The sequence below is a fragment of the Phasianus colchicus genome, chromosome 15, assembly GCF_987193195.1.
Source record: "Phasianus colchicus chromosome 15, bPhaCol1.hap1.1, whole genome shotgun sequence".
Classification (NCBI taxonomy): Eukaryota; Metazoa; Chordata; class Aves; order Galliformes; family Phasianidae; genus Phasianus; species Phasianus colchicus.
In genome coordinates, this window is record NC_143450.1 from 2,553,392 (window position 1) to 2,577,423 (window position 24,032).

The 24,032-nt window shown below is 55.4% G+C and overlaps 1 protein-coding gene across 4 annotated transcripts in view; it reads left to right on the forward strand.

Moving 5' to 3' along the window:
- The first annotated feature begins 1,296 nt into the window (after positions 1-1,296).
- PCDH1 (protocadherin 1) overlaps positions 1,297-24,032 on the forward strand; it is a 50,375-nt gene continuing 27,639 nt past the window's right edge. Inside the window, exons 1-3 of one of the 4 annotated variants that reach the window (XM_090150661.1) lie at positions 1,297-1,461; positions 7,284-8,098; positions 9,433-11,625. In XM_090150661.1, coding sequence (XP_090006787.1) covers positions 1,305-1,461; positions 7,284-8,098; positions 9,433-11,625 — 3,165 coding nt within the window. In that variant the 5' untranslated portion in view covers positions 1,297-1,304. Of the gene's footprint in view, positions 1,462-2,493; positions 2,646-7,283; positions 8,099-9,432; positions 12,595-24,032 lie in introns of those variants that run through there. The other 3 variants (XM_090150662.1, XM_031597966.2, XM_090150663.1) reach the window with 3 other exon arrangements.

Genomic DNA, 24,032 nt, shown 5'->3' on the forward strand with positions numbered 1-24,032 from the left:
CGGAGGAGCTTTTGTTTTTAATTGTAGAAACAAGCGAATTGTCAGAACATCTGTGTTATTAGCATTTGCTGCCCAAATCTGAGCTGCTGCTTCTCCTGCGGAGCCCAGAGCTGATGAGAGGGAACAGAGGAGCCTTTGAACTCCTTGCAGCAGACGGCAGCCAGGTTGCTGCGTGCGTGTGTCGGGGAGGGGGATTTAGTCTCTTGTAAGGTTCATTTGCTCTCCGTGTTTCCCTTTCTTCTCGCTTTCCTGGAGGTTTAGCAGGATGCTTTTCCCTCGCAGGCTTTGTTCTCCCAGCAATGCCCACTGGCACCGCCAAGCAGCTGTCTGTGCACTGCTGGAGAGGGCTGGGTATGGCAGAGCAGCATCACCGGCACCACCGGGCTGCACTTGGGCTGGTGAAATACCTCTGGCCAAGAGTGCAGTGACCATAGTGGAGATTTGATGCTTTATCCTTGGTCAGGATAGGAAGTGGGTACGTTGAAGTACAGGGCAGTGACTTGCATAAATACATGGAACAGGGCAATGCTGGCAATGGGCTCTCCTCCTATCTGGAGGGCTGCAGAAAAGAGCCTGCCCACTTCTTCAGAGCAGGAAGGTCGAGGCAGACAAACCCCCAATTTCCACAGCCTGGAGCTGCCCCTCAAAGCACGGCTGCACCCAGCAAAACCCCTGCCCTGTTTCCCAATAAGGAGCACACTGCGTGCACATCACCTGCCTGCAACGGGAGTGAGCTGGGAACCTTTGGCCACAATGCCCCATGAAGTTTGCTCCCAGCCCCTTTAGAAGCTTGCACACAGCGCTGCCCGGGGTTTGCAGGGTCATTTGCTTCGCTCTTCCCTTCCTCCCACTCTCCTCCCTCTCAGGGCCGCTGGAGCTGAGAACCAAAGCTGTGTCCCCTGGGAACTCTGCTCTGCTCCCTTCCCGAAGCTCCTGCTCCTGCTGTCTCACTCTGACGAACCCCGCAGCCTTTCCTTGCCCGTCCACGGTCGGCTTCTACTTTCCCCAGGCTCTTGCTTTGTATCCTCTGCAAAATTCCCTTCCTGAGAATTAACACCCCCCAAAAAATCTTCATGCACACTGACATGGAGAAAACCACAGGAACAGGGATGGCTCATTGCAGTGCAGCCTCGGTGTCCCCCCTCGGAGAACCTCTCCCCAGCCCCTGCCCGGCGGGGAGAAGCCCTGCCGCGGGCTTAGCTCTGCCTTTTGCGGGGGAAATGCGGGGCTGAGCCTGAGCCAGGGATGCTCGGAGCCGGCCGGCACAGCCTCTAGATGGTGCAGTCTCCGCAGCCGAGCTGAGCATGTGTGCAGCGACGGGAGCTGCGCAACAGGTTGGCGTAGCTCAGCGGGCAGCTGCTCCCATCCTCGCGCTGCGGAGGATCGGGAAGGACTTCCCAGCATCCTGGCTGAAAGATCTCCGTGTTCGTCGGCCCCTACGGCCCCAGACTCTCAGAGCAGGTGGGTGCCAAGCCATAGGGTGCCTGGCCATGTAAGGCACCTGCTCCCATCCCAGCCGCCCCACAAGGCCTTCAGCAAGGCCAGGCTGCAGATCCAGCCCTGATGGGCGCTCAGGGGCAGTGAAGGATGTCATTTCCCTGGGGACTGCGCTGTCCCTAAGCCCCAGCTGCACTTTGAGACTCACACTTGGCACTCATGCTCACCTACAAAATGTGCTGTAGGAATCAGAGGGTGAAGGCATCACCAGGGCAGCCGGCAGCTCGCAGGTGTTCTCTGCTTCCCTGTTCCTGGCACCCGGCAATAAAAGTGTGATTCAGCCAGGTGTGGCAGGAGAGGACCGCTGGATGGAGTCATGCAAAGAGCCATGTGTGTGCACCCGCTGAGGGGCAAACTTAGCATGGGGCGGGGGGGAGGGAGGGGGAGATGCATCTCCAGCCCGGATCCCGTTCCTTACAGGTCCGATTAAAGCGAATGAATGACAAAATCCAAAAAGAAAAGAAAGAATTAAATAGGAGCAGTGGGAAGGGAGCAAAGCGGGACGCACGTCCCACACAAGGAGCGGGGGGTCCCGGGGTGATGAGCTGGAAAAAGGGGTACGGGGAGGGGTGGGGGGATGCTACGGCCCCTGCCAAGGCTGGGAGCGGGGTCGGGAGCGGGCGGCCGTGCTGCCGGTGCCCGGTGGGGCTGAGGCTCGGCTCAGCAGCCGGAGCTCCACCTCCCCGTGGCGGCGGCGGCGACGAGAGGCGGAGGCAGCGGGGATGTGGCGAGGGAGGGGGGGAAGGGGCCGTGCCTGCGCTGCGCTTCCCTTGCACATCCTCACACACACCGAGGAACGGAGGCGGGCACGGACGGAGCTGCCCACCGGGGCTGCCGCCAGCCCTGCCGCCGCCGCTCCGCCGGAGAGCCGCGATCCCGGCCCGGGGAGGAGGGGGGGGTGCTTCCCAAGGGAAAATTTTTAATTTTTTAAAAAATATATATTTTTTGCCCCCCCTCCCCCCCCCCTTTTTTTTTTTTTTTTTTAAGAAAAAAAAAAAAAAGAAATTTTGTTTTTTCATCCGTGGATAACGAACCGGAGGAGCCGGGGGGGTGGGGGGAGCCCGGTCCCGGCGGGGAGGAGGCGATGCAGACGCCGCTGGATCAGCGCTCCAGGAGCCGGCACGGAGCGCAGCGCCGGCCGCATCCAAGTAAGAGCCGCGGCAGGGCCGAGAGCTCCACGCACGACCGGGGCCGTGGCTGTGGTTGTGGGGGGGGGGACGACGACGACACGGGCAGCGGCACCGGGGGCTCAAGGCTGGGCGTTTGGTTTTGCTGCCGGTATCGCTGGGGCCGGCCGGGGCGGGCGCTGCCACTTGTTGTGCCACCCGGAGCCGTGCCCCAGCGTGGGAGCGTGTCCGTGGGGGGGCGCGGGGGTGTTTTTTTTCCCCGTTTGGGTGCGCGTTCGTGAGTGGGTTGTAGGGGCGTGTGCTCCCCCCTTCCTTCCCCCCTACAATCCGAGGGTGTTTGCAGCCGTGGGAAAGCGGTGCGTGGGAGCGGGAGAAGTTGCGGGTGGGCGGCGGGGCCGCGTCCGTTTGTCCGTGCGTGGCAGAGCGGAGCGGGGAGGCGGTGGGCAGGTGCCTGCAGGATGGGTGCACGGCTGTGGCAGCAGCGCTGTGTCCCCGTGTCGCCGGGCGGTGCGCCAGGAGCGGTTCGCGAGTGGAGGAGCGGGGGCTGCGCGTGTGCTTGTGTGTGTGTGAGTGTGTAAGTGAGCGTTTCAGTGGGGTGCGGGTGCGTGCGGCTCGGCAAAGCCGTGCTCGCTACTTGTGTGCGCCGGACAGAGCGCTCCCAGCTGTGTTTTTCACGAGTGTCCGCGCGATGTGCGTGTGAGGTGTGCGTGTGCAATGCGTGCACGGCGCAGAACTGCCGGCTCCCAGCGTTCGGTGCTGCGGAGCCTCAGCCCGGTCCGCCTCCGGTCCTTCCCAGAGCTGCTCCCGCTGCCGGCAGCTCCCTGCGGCCCTGCCGCTGCTCCGGCCCCGCCAGGCGAGAGGGATAGTTGGGCGGTACGTGAGCCCTCAGCATCCCAGAGAGGGATTTTAGGGGCTGGAGAGGAGGATGGAAGCTGCCCCGAGGGACGCTCTGACAGGTCGCTACCTTGCTCCTGCACGAGTTGCAGTGATGTGGAGCAGGAGGAGGATCCCAGGTTTTGCTCTCTTTTCCTTCACCGCTCGTCTCCCGATTAATAATTTTGGGGTAAAAGCTATCCAAGCGGGCGCCGGTCCCCATCGCGGGTGCTCGGGCCCAGCCCGCATCCATCCCGAGCAAACACCGAGCATCCGCAGTGCTCGGAGCAGGAGGAAACCCTGCTCTGGGCACGGGACCGAGAGTCCGACCCAGCAACGCGCTGGGTGCGAGTCGGAGCGTCGGTGGCCGTTTTGGGGACAATATCGTCTTTAATGTCAGCCCTATGCGCGGGGATTGGCATCGGGTGGGATATCGTTTCGGCTTGGAACACGCAGCGGCTCTTGGTGGGGGGATCGGCGCTGGGATGTTCAGCATTTAGAGGGACTTGAGCAGGGCTGGGAGCCGTACAATCAGCCCCCAGCAGGAGAAAGAGGGGGGGGGGGACATCGGCAACCAACCCCATGTGGAGCCGCTGACTATGGAACGAAGCCAAGAGGCTGTGGGAATCGCAGGCTTGTTGGAGCAGTTGCTTGAATTAGCCGTGCTTTATAGCCTCTCCCTCATTAGGGCTTGTCTTTTGGGGGGGAATAAGTGAATTCTGTCGGATTTTGCATGCCACTGTCCTCCGAGAGCTTCCCAGTCATGCATTAAGCAGCGTGACTAACGCCTCTCTCATGTGGTCGGGTCTCTTCTCGCACTCACCCCGCAGGGAGAATTGTGTGTGCCGAGGAATACTTGTTTTGGGAGCGGTTTTTATTTTTAAGCACTCTGTATTCTGCCAGCAGGTCGGAAAAAGGTGGCTGGCACCAGAGAAAAAAGTGTGGGATGGTCCTTAGATCCCATGGGAAAATAGACCGCTGCTGTGCACCGGCCCCTGGGAAGCCTCTGCCTCCTGCACAGACGTGCTTTTCCCCGATGGTGGAGCTTCCTCCTTCTCCTCACGCCCTGCTTGGGGCTCTCACGTCTGCTGTGTGTCGTCCCCACCCCAAGCACCAAGCAGGATTTGTTTCCCTGGCGAACCCAGGTGCCTGGCTCCCATCCTTCTCCTGTAGCCACCTCTTTCTAGGGTGATCGCCCCACTCTGCCTCCAGCTCCCCATTTTGGAGGCTCCCTTCACCTGTGTTAACACAGGGTTCAGGCTCCAGACCTTTATCCCAGAGAACGCCGCATGGGTGCAGGGCACCCTGGGGTGACTCCCTTCCTACCCTGGGCTCCTGGTCCTGGTGAGTCAGGGCTGTGTGACGGCAGAGCCACGGCCCTGCACATGGACTTTTACCTTTAGCTGAAATCCTCACACCTGGGCTTAGGCAGGGTGGATACGTCAGCGCCAGCCGCATGCAAACAGGCGTGGGCAAACAGCCCGTGCTGGGTGCCTCCCCGCCAGGCATCCTCTGGAGCCCTGTTCCTCATGCTCCACGCCCTCAGTGCACAGACATTTCCAAAGCAATGGGATGACGATGTTTGGCGTGGGCTCAGACCCACATCCGCAGGGCACAAATGCCCCCGTGCAGGGTGACATCATGCCAATGCACAGCGATGGGGACAGGGGCACGCGCACACACATCGCTCTGTGCACACGCGTGTGCACGCAGTGCAGCAATGCCAGCTCCGTCCTGGTGCACGCGCTTTGCTGGTGCAGGCATGGGTGTGCTCCTTACAGTGCTTGTGCATACACATACGCGTGTGCCTTTTTCCTACAGATGCGTAGTCACAGTCTGTGGAATATACATGCGTGTGCTTGTGTGCTTGCATGCTCACTGCTGGGTCTTGCTTGCATTGATGCAGAGCCACATTGTGCTCCTGCCCAGCTTCCTGCCTCCATCCCCGGCCATGTGCAGGCTGGGGACGGCTGGCTTTCCTCCTCCCTTCTACCCAGGATGTGCCTGTGGATGGCTGTGCGTGCTCTCAGCGGGTTGGGAGCATCTGTCCTCTGGCACAAAGGGTGTTTGCAGGACCAGTGAGCAGAGTGGAGCTAGGCTTTGGGGCCAGAGCTTCATCTTCAGAAGCAGAGCTGTGTTTCCACCTGCCGAGGGAGAGCTTGAGGCAGGCATTTGTCCATGGGCAAGCAAGGGGATAGAGGAACTGTGAGCAGCTGGCTTGTGGAAAGCAACAGGGCAGCCAGCGCAGGATATTCCACTTGTTGAGGAGACACATGATTCCAAGCGAGCAGGAATTTTGCATTTGGCCATATAGTTGGAGGAGCACCATCCCATCCCATCCCATCCCATCCCATCCCATCCCATCCCATCCCATCCCATCCCATCCCATCCCGTTCCACAAGCTGGGTGCAGAGCATGGAGGGAAGTGATAGGAATGGAAGGAGCGAGTTGCTGCTCAGGTGCTGTGGCAGATGTTGTAGATGCTGATTTTTGGACATACAGTGAAGGCTCTGTGACCGCTCACAGCCAGGGAAGCAGGCGGCATGAAGGCTGGTGGCCAGGTGCAGGTGATGAAGCGTGTGGCTCAGTGCAGAGGGGACAGTCCCTGCAGAGCTGGCACTGGCCCTGCAGTGTCGGCACGCTGGGAGGAGGTTTCCAGTGGCTGGGTGCCTGCAGTGCAGCGTGCAGTGTGCGTCTGCAATGCAGGGGGCAGCGCTCCTGTCACCATTTCTGCAGTCGGTGAGGTGGACATGGACAGCCCTGGGCACCCCCCAGGCACATCTCAGCCAAGAGCAAGAGAGAATGGGAAGGAGCAGGGAATGCTTTTCAGCTGGTGCAGGGTGCGGGGTTGCCTAGAGACCGTGCAGCGAAGGGGAGATGCTGTGCTGCCCGTTGTGTTCAGGGGCCATGAAGGGCTGTAGGGAAGCTCAGGGACTGCAGGATGGATGCTGGGAGCTGCAGTGCAGGGTGGGCAGTGTTCCCCTGGCACGGTGCCAGGCACTGTCCCTTCTTCTGCCCGGGACCACGGGCAGGTGGCAGTGTCCTGCATGCAGTGCAGTGCAAGTGTTGTGCAGGGCTCCTGCATCCCTGCAGTGTTGGGTGGGTGGTGCCTTTGCAGCGCAAAGCTGGCAGCTCAGGGAGGGCAGTGCTGTGCTGTGCCTGCTGTGGCAGTGCGCTGCATCCCTGCAGTGCTGGAGGGGTGGCATCCCTGCAGTGCAAACAGTGCTCCATGTCCTTGCATCCCTGCGATGCCCCATGTCCCTGCAGTGCTGAGGAGCTACATCCCCACATCCCACGCAGGGACCCTACCTGTCCCTTTGCTGCCACAGCCTCATGGTGCTGACAGGGTGCACAGTTCCCCCATGTCCCTGCAATACGTGGCCAGTAGTGTCCCCACAGTGCATGGTGCACAATGCTCCTGTGTCTCTGTGGTGAGAAGCTGTTTCCCAGCCTGGCTGGCTCCCATCGGGTTGCTGGCAGCAGGCTGCGTGCAGTCTGCCCCGTTAGCATGCCTGGCTGGTTGTAATTACAGAGTGTGCGGTGACGAAGAGGGTGGACGGTGGCAGGAGTGGCTTCCTGTGTCTTGCAGGAAGGGCCAGGGTTTCGCTGACAGGGTTGCTCTTTGGGAACTCGCGCTCCAGGGTCAGGCTTCCTGGGCCCTTGCTGGTGGAGGCTGGGACCAGGTGGTCCTGGAATCTCCCTTCTTTTTGAGTCGTGGCTTTGCAGTCCCACGGAGTGCAGCCAGAGCTCAAGCAGCTTAACCCAAGGTATTTTGTGTCATTCCAGCTCCCCTGAGGCACAGGATGAGGACCCTCGCTTCCTGCCTGGCCCTGTGGCTCCTCTGCCAGCTGCCTGCCCTTGCTTGCGGGACGCGTGTGGTCTACAAAGTGCAGGAGGAGCAGCCCCCCAACACACTCATTGGCAGCCTGGCCTCTGACTACGGCTTCCCCGACGTGGGGCACCTCTACAAGCTGGAAGTGGGGGCCCCGTACCTGCGTGTGGATGGCAAAACAGGAGACATCTACACCACAGAGACCTCCATCGACCGGGAGAGTTTGCGTGAATGCCAGCACCTGCTGCCCGGAGAGCCCTGCTACCTGGAGTTCGAAGTGTCCATCACTGACCTGATCCAGAACAACAGCCCGCGCCTGCTGGAGGGGCAGATCGAAGTGCTCGACATCAATGACAACACCCCCAACTTCGCCTCACCTGTCCTCACCCTGACCATCCCTGAGAACACCAATATCGGGGCTCTCTTTTCCATCCCTCCAGCCATGGACCGGGACTCGGGGCCCAACGGCGTTGCCTCCTATGAGCTACTGGCTGGCCCTGAGGCACAGGAACTCTTTGGGCTGCAGGTAGCTGAGGACCAGGAGGAGAAGCAGCCACAGCTGATCGTTATGGGAAACCTGGACCGGGAGCAGTGGGACTCCTATGACCTGACCATCAAGGTGCAGGATGGGGGCAACCCGCCACGGGCCAGCAGTGCATTGCTGCGCATCACCATTGTGGACATGAATGACAATGCACCCAAGTTTGAGAAGGCCCTCTATGAGGCTGAGCTGTCTGAAAACAGCCCCGTGGGGCACTCCGTCATCCAGGTTGGTTTTTTGTTTCCTGATCTTCCCCAGCTCCCCTGTGCTTTAACAGGGACAATCCATGGGCTTTTATATGGCCATGTGCTGCCTTGGGGAAGGAGATCCTAGAAGGGCTGCATGCTGTAGGAGCCCACAGCATCAGGCTGGGATGTCATTTCTGCTAAAACATGGTGGGATGGGATGCCTGGGGAGTTCAGCCAGGGTGGGGAGTAGCAGCAGGGTCTTTAGAGGCATGGTGGCAGGTTTTGGGGAGAGCTGGGACCCACGGTCTGTGGAGGAGACAAGAGTCATGCCAGGCTGGTCTGAACACTGCCTGTGGACATGACATAGACCCTTTCACTGGTTGCATTTCCTCAGCTGCTCCGTGGAAACAGAGAGACAGGGGATGCTGTCTGCAGAACCGGAGTGCTTTCTGCACACAGGACTCTGCACCATCGTGGGCAACCCACAGGCTGGGTCTGGGTGGGTCTTGCTAGGAGGCAACATCGACATGATAGCAGTGACATCTGCTTATCGGCAGCTGCTGTCTTAATAAGGAGAGTGTGGCTGGCTCTCATCTGCTCGCTAATTCTGATGTGAATTTTTAAAAAATCGTTTTTCACCGTTAAGAGAATGGAAGTTGGAAGCAGATAAGGGAGCCGCGAGGCCGGGAGGAGAATGGGCTGAGCCACCACCACTGCCATTGCTCTGCTTTTATCTTTTGGGTAAAATGACTTCCGCCTTTTTTTGTGAGTGGAGGTAAAAGGTGGAATTTACATTTAACAACTTTCATTTTCCATCCAAATCTGCTGAGCAAGATAACGGCAGAGCAGCAAATGGTGCAGAGAACAGGCTGCTCGGAGAGCCGATTAGGGAGGCAAATGTTAGACAAACCTCATCTTCTTTAGAAAGCAAATACTAGGCAGGTTTATGAGAATGCAGAGCGGCTGGCGGACAGGCAAGGGATGGTTGGTGCAAGCTGGGATGGAGCTGTCACAACTGTGTGTGGCCTCACCACTGTTATCTTCCCGGCCACGCGAGCCCCACTTGTTGGCTGCAGGCAGTGGGAAGGGATGGTTTAGTGCAGCAGGGGCTGTCCCTCCCCACTGCTGCCTGGCTCTGGCAGTGCTGCTTCCCAGTGGATTCTCTGCATGCTGGAGCCAGTCGGGAGGGGAACTCAGCCCAACCGGCACAGCCGGTTTCTCTGGAAGAGTGAGGGAAGGCCTCTGTTAGAGAGCCACTCCCAGCCACCCTGCCGGTCTCAGGGTGCCCTGTAGGTCTTAGCCTCAGAAGAGGAAATCCACCCTTTTCCCCCCACTCTGGCCTCTCATTCACCATCTCCTCCCTCCATCCTGCAGGTGAAGGCCAATGACTCGGACCAGGGTGCCAATGCCGAGATTGACTACTCCTTCCACCAAGCATCAGATATGGTGCGCCGGCTGCTGCGCCTGGATCGCAACACAGGGCTCATTACTGTCCAGGGGCCCATTGACCGTGAGGACGTCAGCACCCTCAAGTTCTCCGTCATGGCCAAAGACAAGGGGGCTAACCCCAAGAGTGCCCGCACACAGGTAGTGGTCACCATCAAGGACATGAATGACAACGCGCCCTCTATAGAAATTCGGGGCATTGGGTTGGTCACCCACCAGGATGGCATGGCAAATATCTCGGAGGACGTACCAGTAGAGACAGCAGTGGCTCTGGTACAGGTGTCCGATCGAGATGAGGGTGAGAATGCTGTGGTGACCTGTGTGGTGGCTGGGGACGTCCCCTTCCAGCTGCGGCAGGCTAGTGAAACAGGGAGCGACAGCAAGAAGAAATACTTCCTGCAGACTACCACACCTCTGGACTATGAGTCGGTGAAGGACTACACAATCGAGATTGTGGCAGTGGACTCGGGGAACCCGCCCCTTTCCAGCACCAATTCGCTGAAGGTGCAGGTAGTAGATGTGAATGACAATGCGCCCGTCTTCAGCCAGAGCTTCACCGAGGTGGCCTTCCCTGAGAACAACGAGCCCAATGACCTAGTGATGGAGGTGAGTGCCAGTGATGCAGACAGCGGCTCCAATGCCAAGCTGGTTTACTCACTGGTGACCGACCCATCCTCCAAGGACTCCTTCACCATCGATCCTGACTCTGGAGAGATTCGAGTGAAAGCGGTGCTGGATCGTGAGCAGCGGGAGCGCTACGAGTTCTTGGTGGTGGCAGCAGACAAGGGCAGCCCCAGCCTGAAGGGCACAGCGTCGGTGGCCATCAATGTCATGGATAGGAATGACAACGACCCCAAGTTCATGCTGAGTGGCTACAACTTCTCGGTGATGGAGAACATGCCACCCCTCAGCCCCGTGGGCATGGTGACGGTGATCGATGCTGACAAAGGAGAAAATGCCCGAATCCAGCTGTCTGTAGAGCAAGACAATGGGGATTTTGTCATCCAGAATGGCACTGGCACCATTCTCTCCAGCATCTCTTTTGACCGGGAGCAGCAAAGTACGTACACTTTCCGACTCAAGGCTGTGGACGGTGGGGATCCACCCAGGTCTGCCTACGTAGGGGTAACCATCAATGTCTTGGATGAGAATGATAATGCTCCCTTCATCACCTCACCCTCCAATGCCACCTACAAGCACATTCTGCCCCACACTAGCCCTGGCCAGCAGGTGAGCAAGGTCAAGGCAGAGGACATCGACACCGGCGTCAATGCCGAGCTGACCTACAGCATCACAGGAGGCAACCCCTTTGAGCTCTTCCAGATCTCCCCCCAAAGTGGAGACATCACACTGGAGAAGGAGATCCTGCGCAAGCATCATGGCCTGCACCGCTTGGTTGTGCGTGTCAATGACAAGGGCAAGCCGTCACGGCACGGCACGGCCCTGGTGCACTTCTATGTCAACGAGACTTTGGCCAATCGCACACTGCTGGACACGCTGGTGGGGCACAGCCTGGACACACCACTTGACATAGACATTGCTGGGGACCCCGAGTATGAGCGCAGCAAGCAGAGAAGTAACATTCTCTTTGGAGTCATTGCTGGCATTGTGGCTGTCACCTTGGTCATTGTGCTGGTTGTCCTGGTGCGTTACTGCCGACAGCGGGAGGCCAAGAGTGGCTACCAGGCAGGGAAGAAAGAGACCAAAGACCTGTATGCGCCCAAGCAGGCCAGCAAGAGTGGCAAGAGCAAGAACAAGGTGAAGAAGAGCAAGTCTCCGAAGCCACCCAAACCAACAGAGGATGAGGAGGAGACAGGGCTGCAGAAATCCCTCAAGTTCAACCTGATGAATGACTCTGTCAGTGACAGCCCCCGTATCCACCTGCCCCTCAACTACCCACCGGGCAGCCCGGACCTGGGCCGGCACTACCGCTCCAACTCACCCCTGCCTTCCATCCAGCTGCAGCCCCAGTCTCCCTCTGCCTCCAAGAAGCACCAAGTGGTGCAGGACCTGCCGGCCACCAACACCTTTGTTGGCACCGGGGACAACAACTCAACGGGCTCCGAGCAGTACTCGGACTACAGCTACCGCACCAATCCCCAGAAATACACCAACAAGCAGGTAGGAGAGCTCATCCTGAGGCCGGCAGCGGCCCCCCCGCTGCACCGGGGACCCATCTGGACCGAGGTGTGGGAGTGAGCCTGGACTGCAGGGCGGGGAAGGGACAGGGACAGAAGAGCATTGCAGTCCTTGTCACAGCTCCCGGGGCTGGGACCTGGGTGGTGGTGACACACAGGTTGCTGCATGCCTGTGCCTCTGCATGGGGAGCGCCGGAGGGACACCACCCAGCTGGGTATTCTCTGGGGACTGACAGTCACTGGGGCAATGTGAGCATAGAGCTGTGTCCAGCTCCCTATGCAGAGCATCCCAAAAGCTGGAGTGCAGCACTTGCTGGGCTGCCCGGGAAGGTGGGGTTGGGCAGGGGAGCAAAGCACTGCCTTTTTCCCAGGCTTGGGTTCTGCCTTCCTCAGGGCTTGGGCCTTCTGCCATCACTGGCACAGTGAAAGCATCGGGGCCCAGCCGCTTTCCTCACACGGGGCTCCTCACTGCTGGCATGGGGCTGGGAGGTCGGAGTTGTGGGATGCGGGGTCTCTGCTGTGTGCTGCGGTTAGGTCACTGCTCTGCGTCTGGCCGGGACTTGTGCTGCACATGGGGCTGGGTGTGGGCAGGACCAGGCTGCTGGCTGGTGTGCTTGGAGGTCATGAGAGGACCGCAGGGGTCCAGAGCTTGTGGAACCTTCTCTCCTTGGGCTGTCTGGCCAGTTGGCTTGCACCTCATCTCTGCTTTGGCACCTGTCGAGTCTGTCCTTAGCTCTGTTCTCAGCTCTGTCCTTAGCTACTAGGGAGGGAGATAGGGGATGGGTGGCTTCATCTGTTCCTGGCCCATGGGTGAGGGCCACTCGGTCCATCTCGCGCCGTGCTGTATCCCTGTGCCCCATGGAGAGCCCCAAGTGGCAGGCTGGGCTCCTGCCACAGGGCTGAGCTCTGTTGCCCTGTTGGATTTGACTTCAATAAAGTTTTCTATTTTTGACTGCTTGTGCCTTATTTTCCGTGCTGCCCTTGAAGCTGCTCTGGCTCCCGGCCATTTCCCAGGCAGGCTTCCCACGTTCCTGCTGCCCAGAAACAATGTTCTCATGGGCCAGCCCCTCCATAACCTTCCCCCATCCCCCACTAGCCAACCCAGAGGTCCCAGGGCGCTGACTCCCTGCACGACTTCTCCCATCTTCAGCCTTCCAAGGAGCCTTCTTCCAGGACATGGTTCACCACACATATACCCCAGCATCCCTGTGCCATGCCTTCTCCTGATTCATCCTATCCATCCCCTTGTCCACATGAGACCTCCACCTCTCTGGGCCAGCAGGCGGAGGAGCAGAGCCCCGCCTTGGTAGCATGACCCAAATCCTGCCGCAGTGCTGCAATGAGGACGCGGATGCAGATGGAGCCTGGGTGCGTCAGCAGCGCTGGGGGGGCACCAAAAGCAAGGCGCTCCCACCCCACCACACGAGTATCAGCACTGTGGAGGAAATGTCCTCCCAAGCAGGCTTGCAATGGAGCAAGGTTGCCATGCTCCTCAAAAAGATCGTGGTCCCCCCTTTCTGGCTTTACTCCCTCGTTCTCAAAGTTGTTGGTTCAACTTCGGGTGCAAGGAGGCACTGACTTCACCTCTTCCCCAGGGGCTCCAACCGGCCCCACCAGCCCGCTGGGAAGAGGAGGTCTGGCGCTGGGAAAGATTAGATCAGCTGGGGAAACCAGTGCTTCTGGCTTCCGTGGTTTGAGCCTGGTGCCAGCCTTGGCTCTTCCAGCCTCCTCGTTTATTTTGCTAACAGCGTCAGGTTTTATCTCCAACCGGCCGGGAAGCGTCTGGGCCTCCTGGGCAGGCATAGCTGTGCCCTGCAGGAGGTGCGGTGGCTGCAGAAGAGGAAAGGAGACACAGGCACCCACCTCCAGCAGCAGCCCTGCAAGGATGAGCCGGCCAGGCTGGAGAAGTGGCTTCTCCTCACAGCCCTTTGGGAATCATCTGAAAGCACTTTCCCTTCCCTCCTCGCCCTCAGCAGCTCTTTGATGAACCCTCAGCCAGAACACAACCACATTCAGGTGCCAAAGTATTTTCTTCTGCCTCCCTCCCAGCCCCCATCTGCTGGGGCATTTCTTCTACTTTTTTTCCTCCTTTCTCCTCTCCTGGCTGCACAAACCCAAAGCTGCCCAGGTCACTATGGCCCCCTGTTGCCCACAAAGCCAGCTGGAGTGATGTTGGCTTGGGCACACTGCTGCGAGCTCAGCAGAGGCACCTGCACCTGCCTGCAGGCGAGGCAGTGCAGTGCAGCATTAATTACTCTCTGCAGGTGGGGGGGAATAAGAGGAATATTGTAGCTGTAATGGACAGAAATGAAATTGTCTTGTGGTAGAATTTAGTTGTAAGTCTCCATAAATTGCAGGTTTAGGTGTTAGCAGATGTCTGGGAAAGTCTCCTGCCGTCCTGGGTCATTGGGTTTTGTCAAGGTCGCTCACGTGGAATGAGCTGATAAATGGATCCAGAGCTGAGCTGCAGATGGAGCGGAGGGTTCAGGGGGGACCTGCCCTGTTTTCCCCTGCTCTGGATAGAAGCTGTGCTGGGAGCAGTTCCCAAAATGCAAATCAGCTCCTGATCTCCGGCTCGTTTGGGACTGGCGCAGATTCAGTGTGCCTGGGGATGTAGTGCAGGGCCCTGAGCGCTCATGGGGAGTGTCAAGGAGGGCGAGAAGTGGGATGCTCCCAGTCTGCACCCCCCAGTGCAGGCTGCATGGTGATGGGATGAGCTATGTCTCCTGCAGGAGGAGATGATGTGGAGATTGGTGCCATGTTGTCTTAGGAGAGTAGGCATGGGATCAGATACTACAGTGTCCGAGGAGGAGGTGGCACAGGGGTGGGAACCATGTAGGAGGAGGTGGCACGTGGATGGGTACTGTGTTGTCCCAAGAGGAGGTGGCACAGGGCTGTATGCAGATTGCATTGCATGGCAAGTTGACAGCAAGGTGTAAATGGTGTGGTGACCCCAGTGATTGGAGTGTCTGACAGGTAGGCATGGTGCTTCCCGTCCCCATCCTCCTGAGGAGAGCATCAGATCTCTCCTGCTTGGCAGCCTCTGTCCCCACCGGGTTTTGGGACATCATCCTTTGCTCTCTTGGCGGTTTGCACAGAACTCTCATCTCTTCCTTCATACCTGTGCTCTATGCTCTACCCACAACTTGCTGGCCTTGCAGCCCCAAGGCCCCACTCCTGCCCATTCCTCCTCCCCACCCTGCTTAGCCAGCCATTGGCCCACTCCCCCCTTTTCCCTTTGCCTTTCACTTCCAGGCTTCCACTGCAACATCTGCCCCAATCCATCCCTCTCTCCTGATTGTTCCCTTCCTTCTGCCCTATTCAGGCAGTTTCCTTCCCCTCTCCCATATCTTTCTCCTCCCAAATCCTGAAGGATGTTGAGCCCATGTCCCTACAGCTCGGCAGCTCCTGCAAGTCCCAGCGCAATGAAAGCATTGGCTCTGGCCAAGGCACACTGATTGATATTCCTGGCACCGCTCTGCCCGCTCGGCCAGGCTGTCAGCTGCAGTGCTGCTCCTGGAGCAGCCTGGAGCGGGGCTCAGCCCTGCAGCCTGCTACATCAGGCACCCTGATCCTGGGGGGAGGGAGGAGCACAGCAATTTCTGCAATGCCAGCATGTGTTCCCAGCATTTTCTCATCTCTCTGCAAAGGGGGAGAGGGAAGGATGCAGTGGATGAGACGTGAGATGATGCCTGGGGTGCATCTTTGGGGTGGGATGCAGCAGGGGGAGGAAGAAGGGTGCGGTAAGGAGTGGGTTGGGGTGCTGTGGGAGGTAATGAGGGGGTGTGTGATATAGGGCAGGAAGGGCGGGGTGTTGTGGCACAGATGTACAGACCAAAGCTCTGTCCCTGGGAGCTGTGATGGGAAAGGCAGCCCAGGGGGGCATTCCATGGGGTGACCACTGTGTGCTTGTGGCCCCAGAGCTGGTGTCTGCCCAGAGGCACAGAGGACATTCAGAGGCTGAGCTGACACCTTGCAGGGTGCTCTCTGGGTTGAACCCCTTTCTTATCTTGTTTTGAAAGATGCCTCTGGACTTGAGCCTTAAGCCAAGCCCAAAGAACCTTCATCCCTCCCCAGCCTACTTGCTGTGCATTCCAGTCATACTACAAAACCTGGGCACAGCTCAGCTCCATGGGAGAGCTGTGTTCCTACCCACTGTCCTGCAAGCCAGTCCTTCCTGGCTCCACTTGCACAACCCACACTGTGCTCATGGGAGAAACTGAGATGTTCAGTAGAGATTGCTCCAGACAGAGCTCTTCCCACAGTCTTTGTCTTCCCAGGAGCACACACTGCTCGGCTGGGATGGTTTAACTTAGGATCATAGTATCATCAAATCATTAAGGTTGGAAAAACACCACGAGATCATCAAGTCCAACTATCAACCCATTTGCCATGCCCACTAAACCACATCCCTCAGTGCCACATCTACCCTTTTATTGAACACCTCCAAGGATGATGACTGCCACTTCCCTGGGCAGCCTGTGGCAATACCTCAGCATTATAGCAGAAGGTTGAACTCACTGAGGTCTTTGCCTTCTGCTTCCCTTGCAACAGGCCTTGTTGGATGAAGGCCACTTCCAGCACTTTGTCACCTCCTTGTCATCTCTGGCTCTGCCTCAGTTGTTGCACACTGCTGGTTCCCCAGGTGGGAGCTGTGCATTGCCTCAGTCCTTTAGCTCCTGGCAGGAAGGAGTGGGTGGAAGGAGAGCAGGTTTGTGGCAGTGACCTGTCAGGAGGGCAGGACACATCCTGAATTAGCACATCATCTACACCCATTTGGGCATTCACTTGAGGATCCTGCCCAAAGATGCCAGAGATGCCCCCGCCCCATTAGCAAAACATCCTCATGAGCACCTCTTGGCTTGCAAAATGCCTGAGCTTCTATTAAAACAAGCACAGAGCTGGGCAGGATTCATCAAAGCTGCCTCCAGAGTCATCATTTTGGGAAGGCAGCAAACCACCACTTCTCCCCTGGGATGGACCTTGCTTCACAGCAAAGAATCCAGAGCAGAGTGCCCTGATTCAGCTCCTTGGAGAGATCTCCAAAGGCCCAGGCAACCTGGAAGCCTGCAGCTATTTGGCTCCCACATGGCTCGCTATTCGCATGCTCCAAACTCCCCCATGCTCCTGAGCATCTGCAAAGCTGCTGCCAGGAAGGATCTGACAGATATCAGTCCCTGCTGCGGGGTTTTGTCTTGTCTGAACTCAGGGCTGCAATCCTGCTTTAAATATCTTGCTAATGTGATGTCTGATGTTCCTTTACACTAATCTGTTAATCTTTCTGCTTCTTCATCAAATGAGCTCAAGCCCAATAGAAGGGAAATCGGTATTCCAGATGAAAAAAACCCTTCTTTATTATTCAGGCTGAGTGAGACCTTTTGGGGTGTTGTGACATTGATTTGAGCTGCCTGGAGGGGCCAGAGCTGCTTTTCCTCAGGATTTCAAGAAGATCACAGTTTATTAGAGACCATCAGGTCTCCTTTTTTTTCCCATAGAACAGAGCTCAGGAACCTTCTCTGATATCCAGATTTTTCACTTGTGCCACAATCTGCAAGGTCTGGCGCAGGATTTGACAGCTCACACAGGAACTGAGCACTGGATGAGAGATTAAATTTAGGAGAGCAAATATGCAATTCCTTTAGGAATTCCCATTCATCTGGGAATATTGTTCTAGAAGCAGGATCTGAACAGGCAGGTGAAGCAGAAACTGGTCATAACATCACAGAATTAAGGTTCCATTAAAGTTGGAAAAGACCACTAAGATCAAGTCCAACCATCGACCCATCCCCATCATGCCCACAGAACCATGTCTCCCAGTGCCACATCTACACTTTTCTTGTTCCTTTGAGGTGTTCTTCAAGACCAGACCTCTATAGGGCTATGGTGTCTCAAGGGAACAAAGAGGGGCAAGCACTTGAGACTTTCTTACGTGGCAACAAGAACTCTGAAGTTGTGGCCATGCTGAGGGATCCCGCCATTGGGTGAGACACACATGGTGAGTCTTCCAGCTGACTGCTGAAGGCTTTGGTGGGACTCCCCTTGCTCTTCTTTCCAGTCATGCTGGAGACCACATTGCACCAGGCTTTCTACCTTCCACCTTCTCTCTTCAATGGCTTGCTCCAGAATTCTGCTGCTTTTGATGGGTGGTCAGATGACTCCTGTCAGCCAGCACCTCCATCTCCCTGCATGTGCAGGAAACCAGTTTGTGCCTCATACATGTTGCTGAGCAGGATCCTGATCCTGCACACGTGGGAGCAGCACAGAACAGAGGGCACCACAAGTGTGCTCCCATTCACCTCCAGCCCACACTGTTGGGTGCAGTCTCTGTTCTGCCCCAGATCCCTGTGCAGGGTCACAGTGCTCTTCCACCACCTACATGGCTTCATGCTTTAGCAGAAGATGCCAGACACAAGTGTACTTCAACATGACACTGCTTCAAGTGTACTATCTGTCTCATCTCCTCGATTTCTCCAAATGAAGGTGATATCTCTCACCTAACATCAGTATGTGCAGGCTGGTTGCAGGGCACTGGTGCTCCCAGTGGATCTGTAGATGTCCAGAGCATGCTGACCTATGGAACAGACACAGCTCCTCCACTGACCAGTTAAGCTTCTGCCCCTTGTCTATGGAAAGAGTTGGTTAGAAAGAGGGATCACCATCAAGCTAAAAATTTGTATTTAAAAACAATTCAGGAGGAAATGACAGTCTTTGATTTGTTTTCGTTCAAGTCAGTAGGTAGACAAATAGTAGGTAGGTAGGTTGGTATGTATGTAGGTAGGTAGCTTGGTATGGATGTATGTAGTTAGGCTGATGTGTATGTAGGTAAGTAGGGTGGTAGGTAGGTAGGTAGGTTGACATGTATGCAGGTAGGTAGATTGACATGTATGTAGATAGGCAGGTTGGTATGTAGGTAGGTAGGCAGGTTGGTATGTAGGTAGGTAGGTGGGTGGATAGACAGATAGATAGATTTCCTAATAATTTTCTACAGGCACCATTCTGACTGACATTTTTTTTAATTTAGTTTCGTAACCTCTACTTGGCTTGAATTCTGAAGTGAAAATCACCTTTGCAAGAGCATCACTTTTTCATTTCTCCATGTCAGCAAAGATATCCCCCCTGCCCCAACTTTGAAACAAGACATTCACTTGAAAGAAGATCTGATCTCAGCAAACTGACATTTTCTGCATGCAGAGTCTTCTGTAGAAGCATCCCTTGGTTAGCTCTCTCCAAGGGGCCTATGCCTCCTGCCTGGGACTCACTGCTTTCCCCAGAGCCCTCCATGTGATCCATCAGCTCCACCGGGTGCAATGAGGAGCCGGATTAGTTCATTATTTTCACAGCATTATTTTCCTACTTGGCAGCTGTCAGCTTCCTTGAGGGCTTTGTTCAAGTGTTTCTCCCTGTCCTGGAACCTTTTTCTGCCTGGGATTTTCAGATGGTTTTAATGTGACGATGCGACCTCCTTCTGTGTCCTGAGCAATTTCTGCTCGATACCAACCAGCGTCAAAATGGCTCTATTATCAGCTTGAAGGTGATAGACATTTCAGGACACCATGGTCAGTCCAATTCAGACATTATTCCATAAAGATTATGACCCCTTTAGATTTTATGATTCACCCTTCAGATGATTTATTTCCATATTTTCCTTTCCAGTCTTCTTTTCAACCAAAGAAAAGCCAAATTGCACATCCTTGATGGGCTTGGAGCTCTGATAGGCTGCGAGGTTAGGCAATCTCTGTCCCGAGGCTGTCTAAATGGGTTTCTAATTGCGTTAGATCTTGCTATGAGTTAGATAAATTCGATCTGAGCAGGCAGGTTGGCACCGGGCTTTGGCGGCTTCTTTGAGCAGCATGCAAATTTTGGGAGGCTTCAGGGCACCTATATGGAGACAGTCCACATTTTACCCAGACTTATTCATTAAATAGCGCCTCGGGATTCGATGTCCATTTCAGGATGGCTGTTCTGCTATCATTATTTCAGCAGGACTTGTAACACCTCTCCACTGACTGCAAGGTCAGCACTTGCTAATTGCTGGAGATGGAGCTGTGTGAGCAGTCACGAGGAGGGGCGAGCGGGTGCTTTCCAAATCATGCTTGGTTCTAGGAAGTGTGATCCACATGGATCCCTCCATGTCTTTCCTATTGTCGTGTGTTCATTCTGTGGCCTCATTTGTCTGCAGCAAAGGAGCTGAAGGGATGTCAAGAGCAAACCTCACAACCCTTGCCAAAGGGCTGTTCCGAAAGCAAAGTGGGATATGGGGATGGACTCAAGGATTTGGGGAAGAGCAGTACCATGAGACAGGACCTCATGGACATCAGGTGGAGCAGAACTGGTGGCCCATTGCTAACCAGGAGAGGTGACCCCAGCAAAATAAATGAGAGGAGGTCAGACTGATAGATGAGAACAGCAGAAGTGCTGCCCGCTCCAAGCCCAGCCCACACCCCAGCAGAATCACACGTTGCTGCTGTAAGGCAGCTGGCTGCAATGGCCACAAGCTCAGCTTGGACCTTGTTCTCTCAAGCTAAAGTCTTGCTCTGCACTTGGCAGTTCTCATCTTGCTTTCCTAGAGGCTCCATTTAGTTTCAAAGGGTGTAATATTACCCCCAGCATCCTACTCCAGAGTCTGCATCACATTGCATGGAATTTCCAAACATGACCCTAACAGATTGAATATTTCCCACATGCAGCAAAGCCTCCATACACAAAAAGTTGGAGCTGTATAGTTGTGGGCACCGTCTTCATTATAACAGTAAGCGGGGATGCTGCGCAGCTCCAGGAGCATCATGAATTCATCTGAAGTTGGCCAAGTCCTGTGCCACAATGGCTCCCTTGTCACTTATTTTGATATTCTGGGCACCGTGGTCTGACATGGCTGTCTCTCCGCGGCCCTGTGAGTTGCTGCATTGTGGCAGTGGCCAGGGAAGCAAGCTCCGTTGGCAGCAGGCTCGGAGGCTGCAGGCGTTCAGGGGGCAGCGAAGGGGTTAACGATTCTGACGTTTCCATTGCTTTGGCACTAATCCCACAGGAAAAGGGTGCCTGGGGCGGATTCTAAGGTTCCTTTTGTGCAAGGCGTAATATCTGGCCCTGTGGTCCCTGCTGCAGCATGAGGGTGCGATGGGTGCAGTTTGAGGGGGAGCCAGCGGTGCGATGGGTGCAATTTGAGGGGGAGCCAGCGCAGCACTGCCAAGCCCTGCTCACTTTATAGCCCTGCTCCTGGTTTTGCTGCACGCATTGTCCCTGTTGGGAAGCAGAACCAGCCTGGTGCATGCCCTGCTTCGAGCTGGGGAGATTTACACCCAAGGGAAGAGTTGGGAAGGAGCAGAGGGTGCCCTGGGACTTTCCAGCAGCCATGGGGGTTCTGGGGTGGGGAGGGGGAAGTGGTGGGGAGCAGCAGGATGGGAGAGTCCCTGAGGGGATGAACAGTGAGCACTCATGGTTGCAGCATGAAGAGTGCAGAGAGCAGTGAGAAACAGGAAAGCGATAAATGGGGGGGAGAGGGAAAGTATAATAATTAGTAGAAATGAGTAGTTTTGGACTGTTGAAAATTGACAAGGAAAGCCAAAAAAAAAAAAAAAAAATCATGGGGGGGAATATCAATTTTGACAGGCAGGAAACAATGAGGAACACTTAAAAAAAAAAAAAGTGCTAAGAGGAGGCAGTACCAGAAATCGTCATTTGCAAATTGTTAATTATGCAGAAAAATGCAAAAGTACTCAGTAAGTAGCTCTGGCAATTTTGGTTGAGAGCAAGGCAGGATGTGGCACCTGCCAATGAGCTGGTAGGTGACAAAGGTGTTCGAAATACAGTCTCTGCAACAACACTATTTGGAATAGCGCAATTCTGAATAACACTATCTGGAATGATGCCCTGAGCCAGTGCAGCAGCAAGGGGCATGCTGTGGGCTGGGAGCCCACTGAGGGGACCACAAGTGATGGCAGCCAACGTGGTGACAGGAGGTGGTCAGGCAGTGTCACCAACACAAGTCTGTCCTGGCCACCGCCAGGACCCACAGAGTCTATTTGACAATGTGCGGCTGATGGAGCCTTGTTGAAGATGCCAAGTTGATCATCCCTTCTGTTGTTATCATTATTATTTCAAATTAACACTCTTCATTGTACGTGGGGCACTGTTGGCTAGGTGACGATCTGATTTTGTAGCAGCATAGAGAAGAAAGGCTGGAAAGTCCCGGTGGAAGGGGGTCTTCTGGAGGAGCTTTTGGCAGCATGTCCACACCCGCTGCCATTCAGTGCCTCAATCAGCGAGCTGGAAGTAAATATAAAATCAACGCTGATAAAATGTACGTCTGACACGGAGCTCAGTGGAGTGGGAGATTGCAATGAGGACAGAGCAGTCATGCAGAGCGATCCAGATTGCTTGGTAAAGCGGGCCTGCGGAAACAAAGCGCGTCTTAACACAAAGCTGTGTGGTGAGAAGTAGGGGATGCCCATGTGTGTCCTGCAGAGCATTGCAGTGCAGGAGGAGCTCAGCTGAGCACTCACACTGCTCTGAACCAGGGGTGTGTGTAACCCTGGGGTGAAGGAGCTGTGAGGTGATAGCAGGAACGGAGTATTGAGATGCATCCGACCTTACAGGGATAGAAAGGAAAAAATGGGGTGAGCAAAAAGGAGGGCCATGAAATGAAGTGGCTGGCTCAAAACCCAGCTTGTGGTTGAGGCTTGAGGAAGCCAGCTTGTATAACAGCAGGAGAAGTTTGAGGGGTGCCTCGGTTGCACTGCACAAGCAGCTTCTTGTACCGGGAACGCTGCTGCTGAAAGGCGCATTGACCTCACAGAGAGAGGTCAGACAAAACCCAATTTCTGCAAGCCAGAGCCAGACAAACGGAGCCAGTGTCTTGCCGTGCTGAGTCCAGAACAGGGCTGTGCGGGTGGGGAGCCTCAGCCAGACACAAGCTGCTATTATCTCATCCCAGTGTGGTGGGGACTGTGCAGGGCTGAGGGTCTCTGAGCCCAAAGTGCTGTGTGCATGAGGGAGCAGGGCTGGGAGTGCTGGATTTGCCCCTCTACCAGGTGAATGTGGCACCTGATGGAGGTGTTCTGTAGGAAAAGATGCTGTTGGGGAGCAGATGTTTGGAGAGGGAGGATAGCTGCCATAGGCTGGGTCCAGAGCTGGAGCTAAGCTCTGTGACTCTCAGAGTTGCTCCTGCATGGCACATTCCCCTTTTAAGGATTTCTTGCACTTTGCCAAACCTACCTATCTATTTCTTCTGCTCTGGGAACCTCCATCTTCCTCACTGCAAGTGGAGGCAATTCCATCCTGCTAAATGGTGTGAAGAAGCAGCCCGCTGCTCTCTCTTTGAAGAAAGCATTTGCAGAAGGGATGGTTCAGTCTGGAGAAGAGGAGGCTAGGAGGAGATATTATCACTCCCTGCAGCTCCCTGAAGGGAGGTTGTGGCAAGGTGGAGATTCGCCTCTTCTCCCAGGTGACAGCAATAGGATGAGAGGTGATGTACTTAAGTTGTGCCCAGGGAGGTTCAGGTTGGATATTAGGAACAATTTATTCTCAGAAAGAGTGGTAATGCATTGGCACAGGCTGCCCAGGGAGGTGGCGGAGTCAGTGTTCCTGGAGGTGTTCAGGAAATGTGTAGATGTGGCATATGGCTAGTGGGCATGGTGGGGATGGGTTGATGGTTGGACAATGACCTTGGAGATCTATAAGCTTTATACCTTCAACCTTCTCCTCCCCAGACCTCTATCCTCAGTCTTTCCCTGCTTATCAGGACAATTCCCTATTCCTCTCTGCCTCACTGGGGCTTTTAGTGAGAGCTATTGGTGATAGGTGGACGGTTGGACTGGATGATATTGTAGGTCTTTTCCAATCTTGTTGATTCTATGATTCTATGAATGTGATGTTCCAGACTGAACATGGCACTTCTACAATCCTTCTGAAAGCCTACTGGCACCAAGCACAGTGTGACTTCAAGACAAATATCCTGCTTATGCATCCCAATATAGATGCGTTTTTGTGAGACTTTGACACTGCTGATAGATAGCCAACCCATGATCTGCTGCAGCCCCCAATCCCTCAGCCAGCTTGCTGCTTTCATGGTGATTATTTTTCCCAAGTGTGCAAATGTGACAGATATATTCCACATTTGTCATCCGAGCCGTTAATGAAAATACAGGCTAGCAATGGACGTGGGACAAAACCCAGAGAATTTCATTTGATACATCGTCCCGCCTGTAAGACTTGTCTTCAGTAATTACTTTCTGAATATGACTTTCTAAAGGCTTTGCATCCACCCCGCAGTGAGATGCACCATATTACCAAAGCAGAGAAGTACTACGCTGCACCTACAACATTTCCCTGCATTCCTTATGAGAATATCATCTAAAATAGTGTCAGAAAAGTTCCGAAAGCCAAGATGTAACG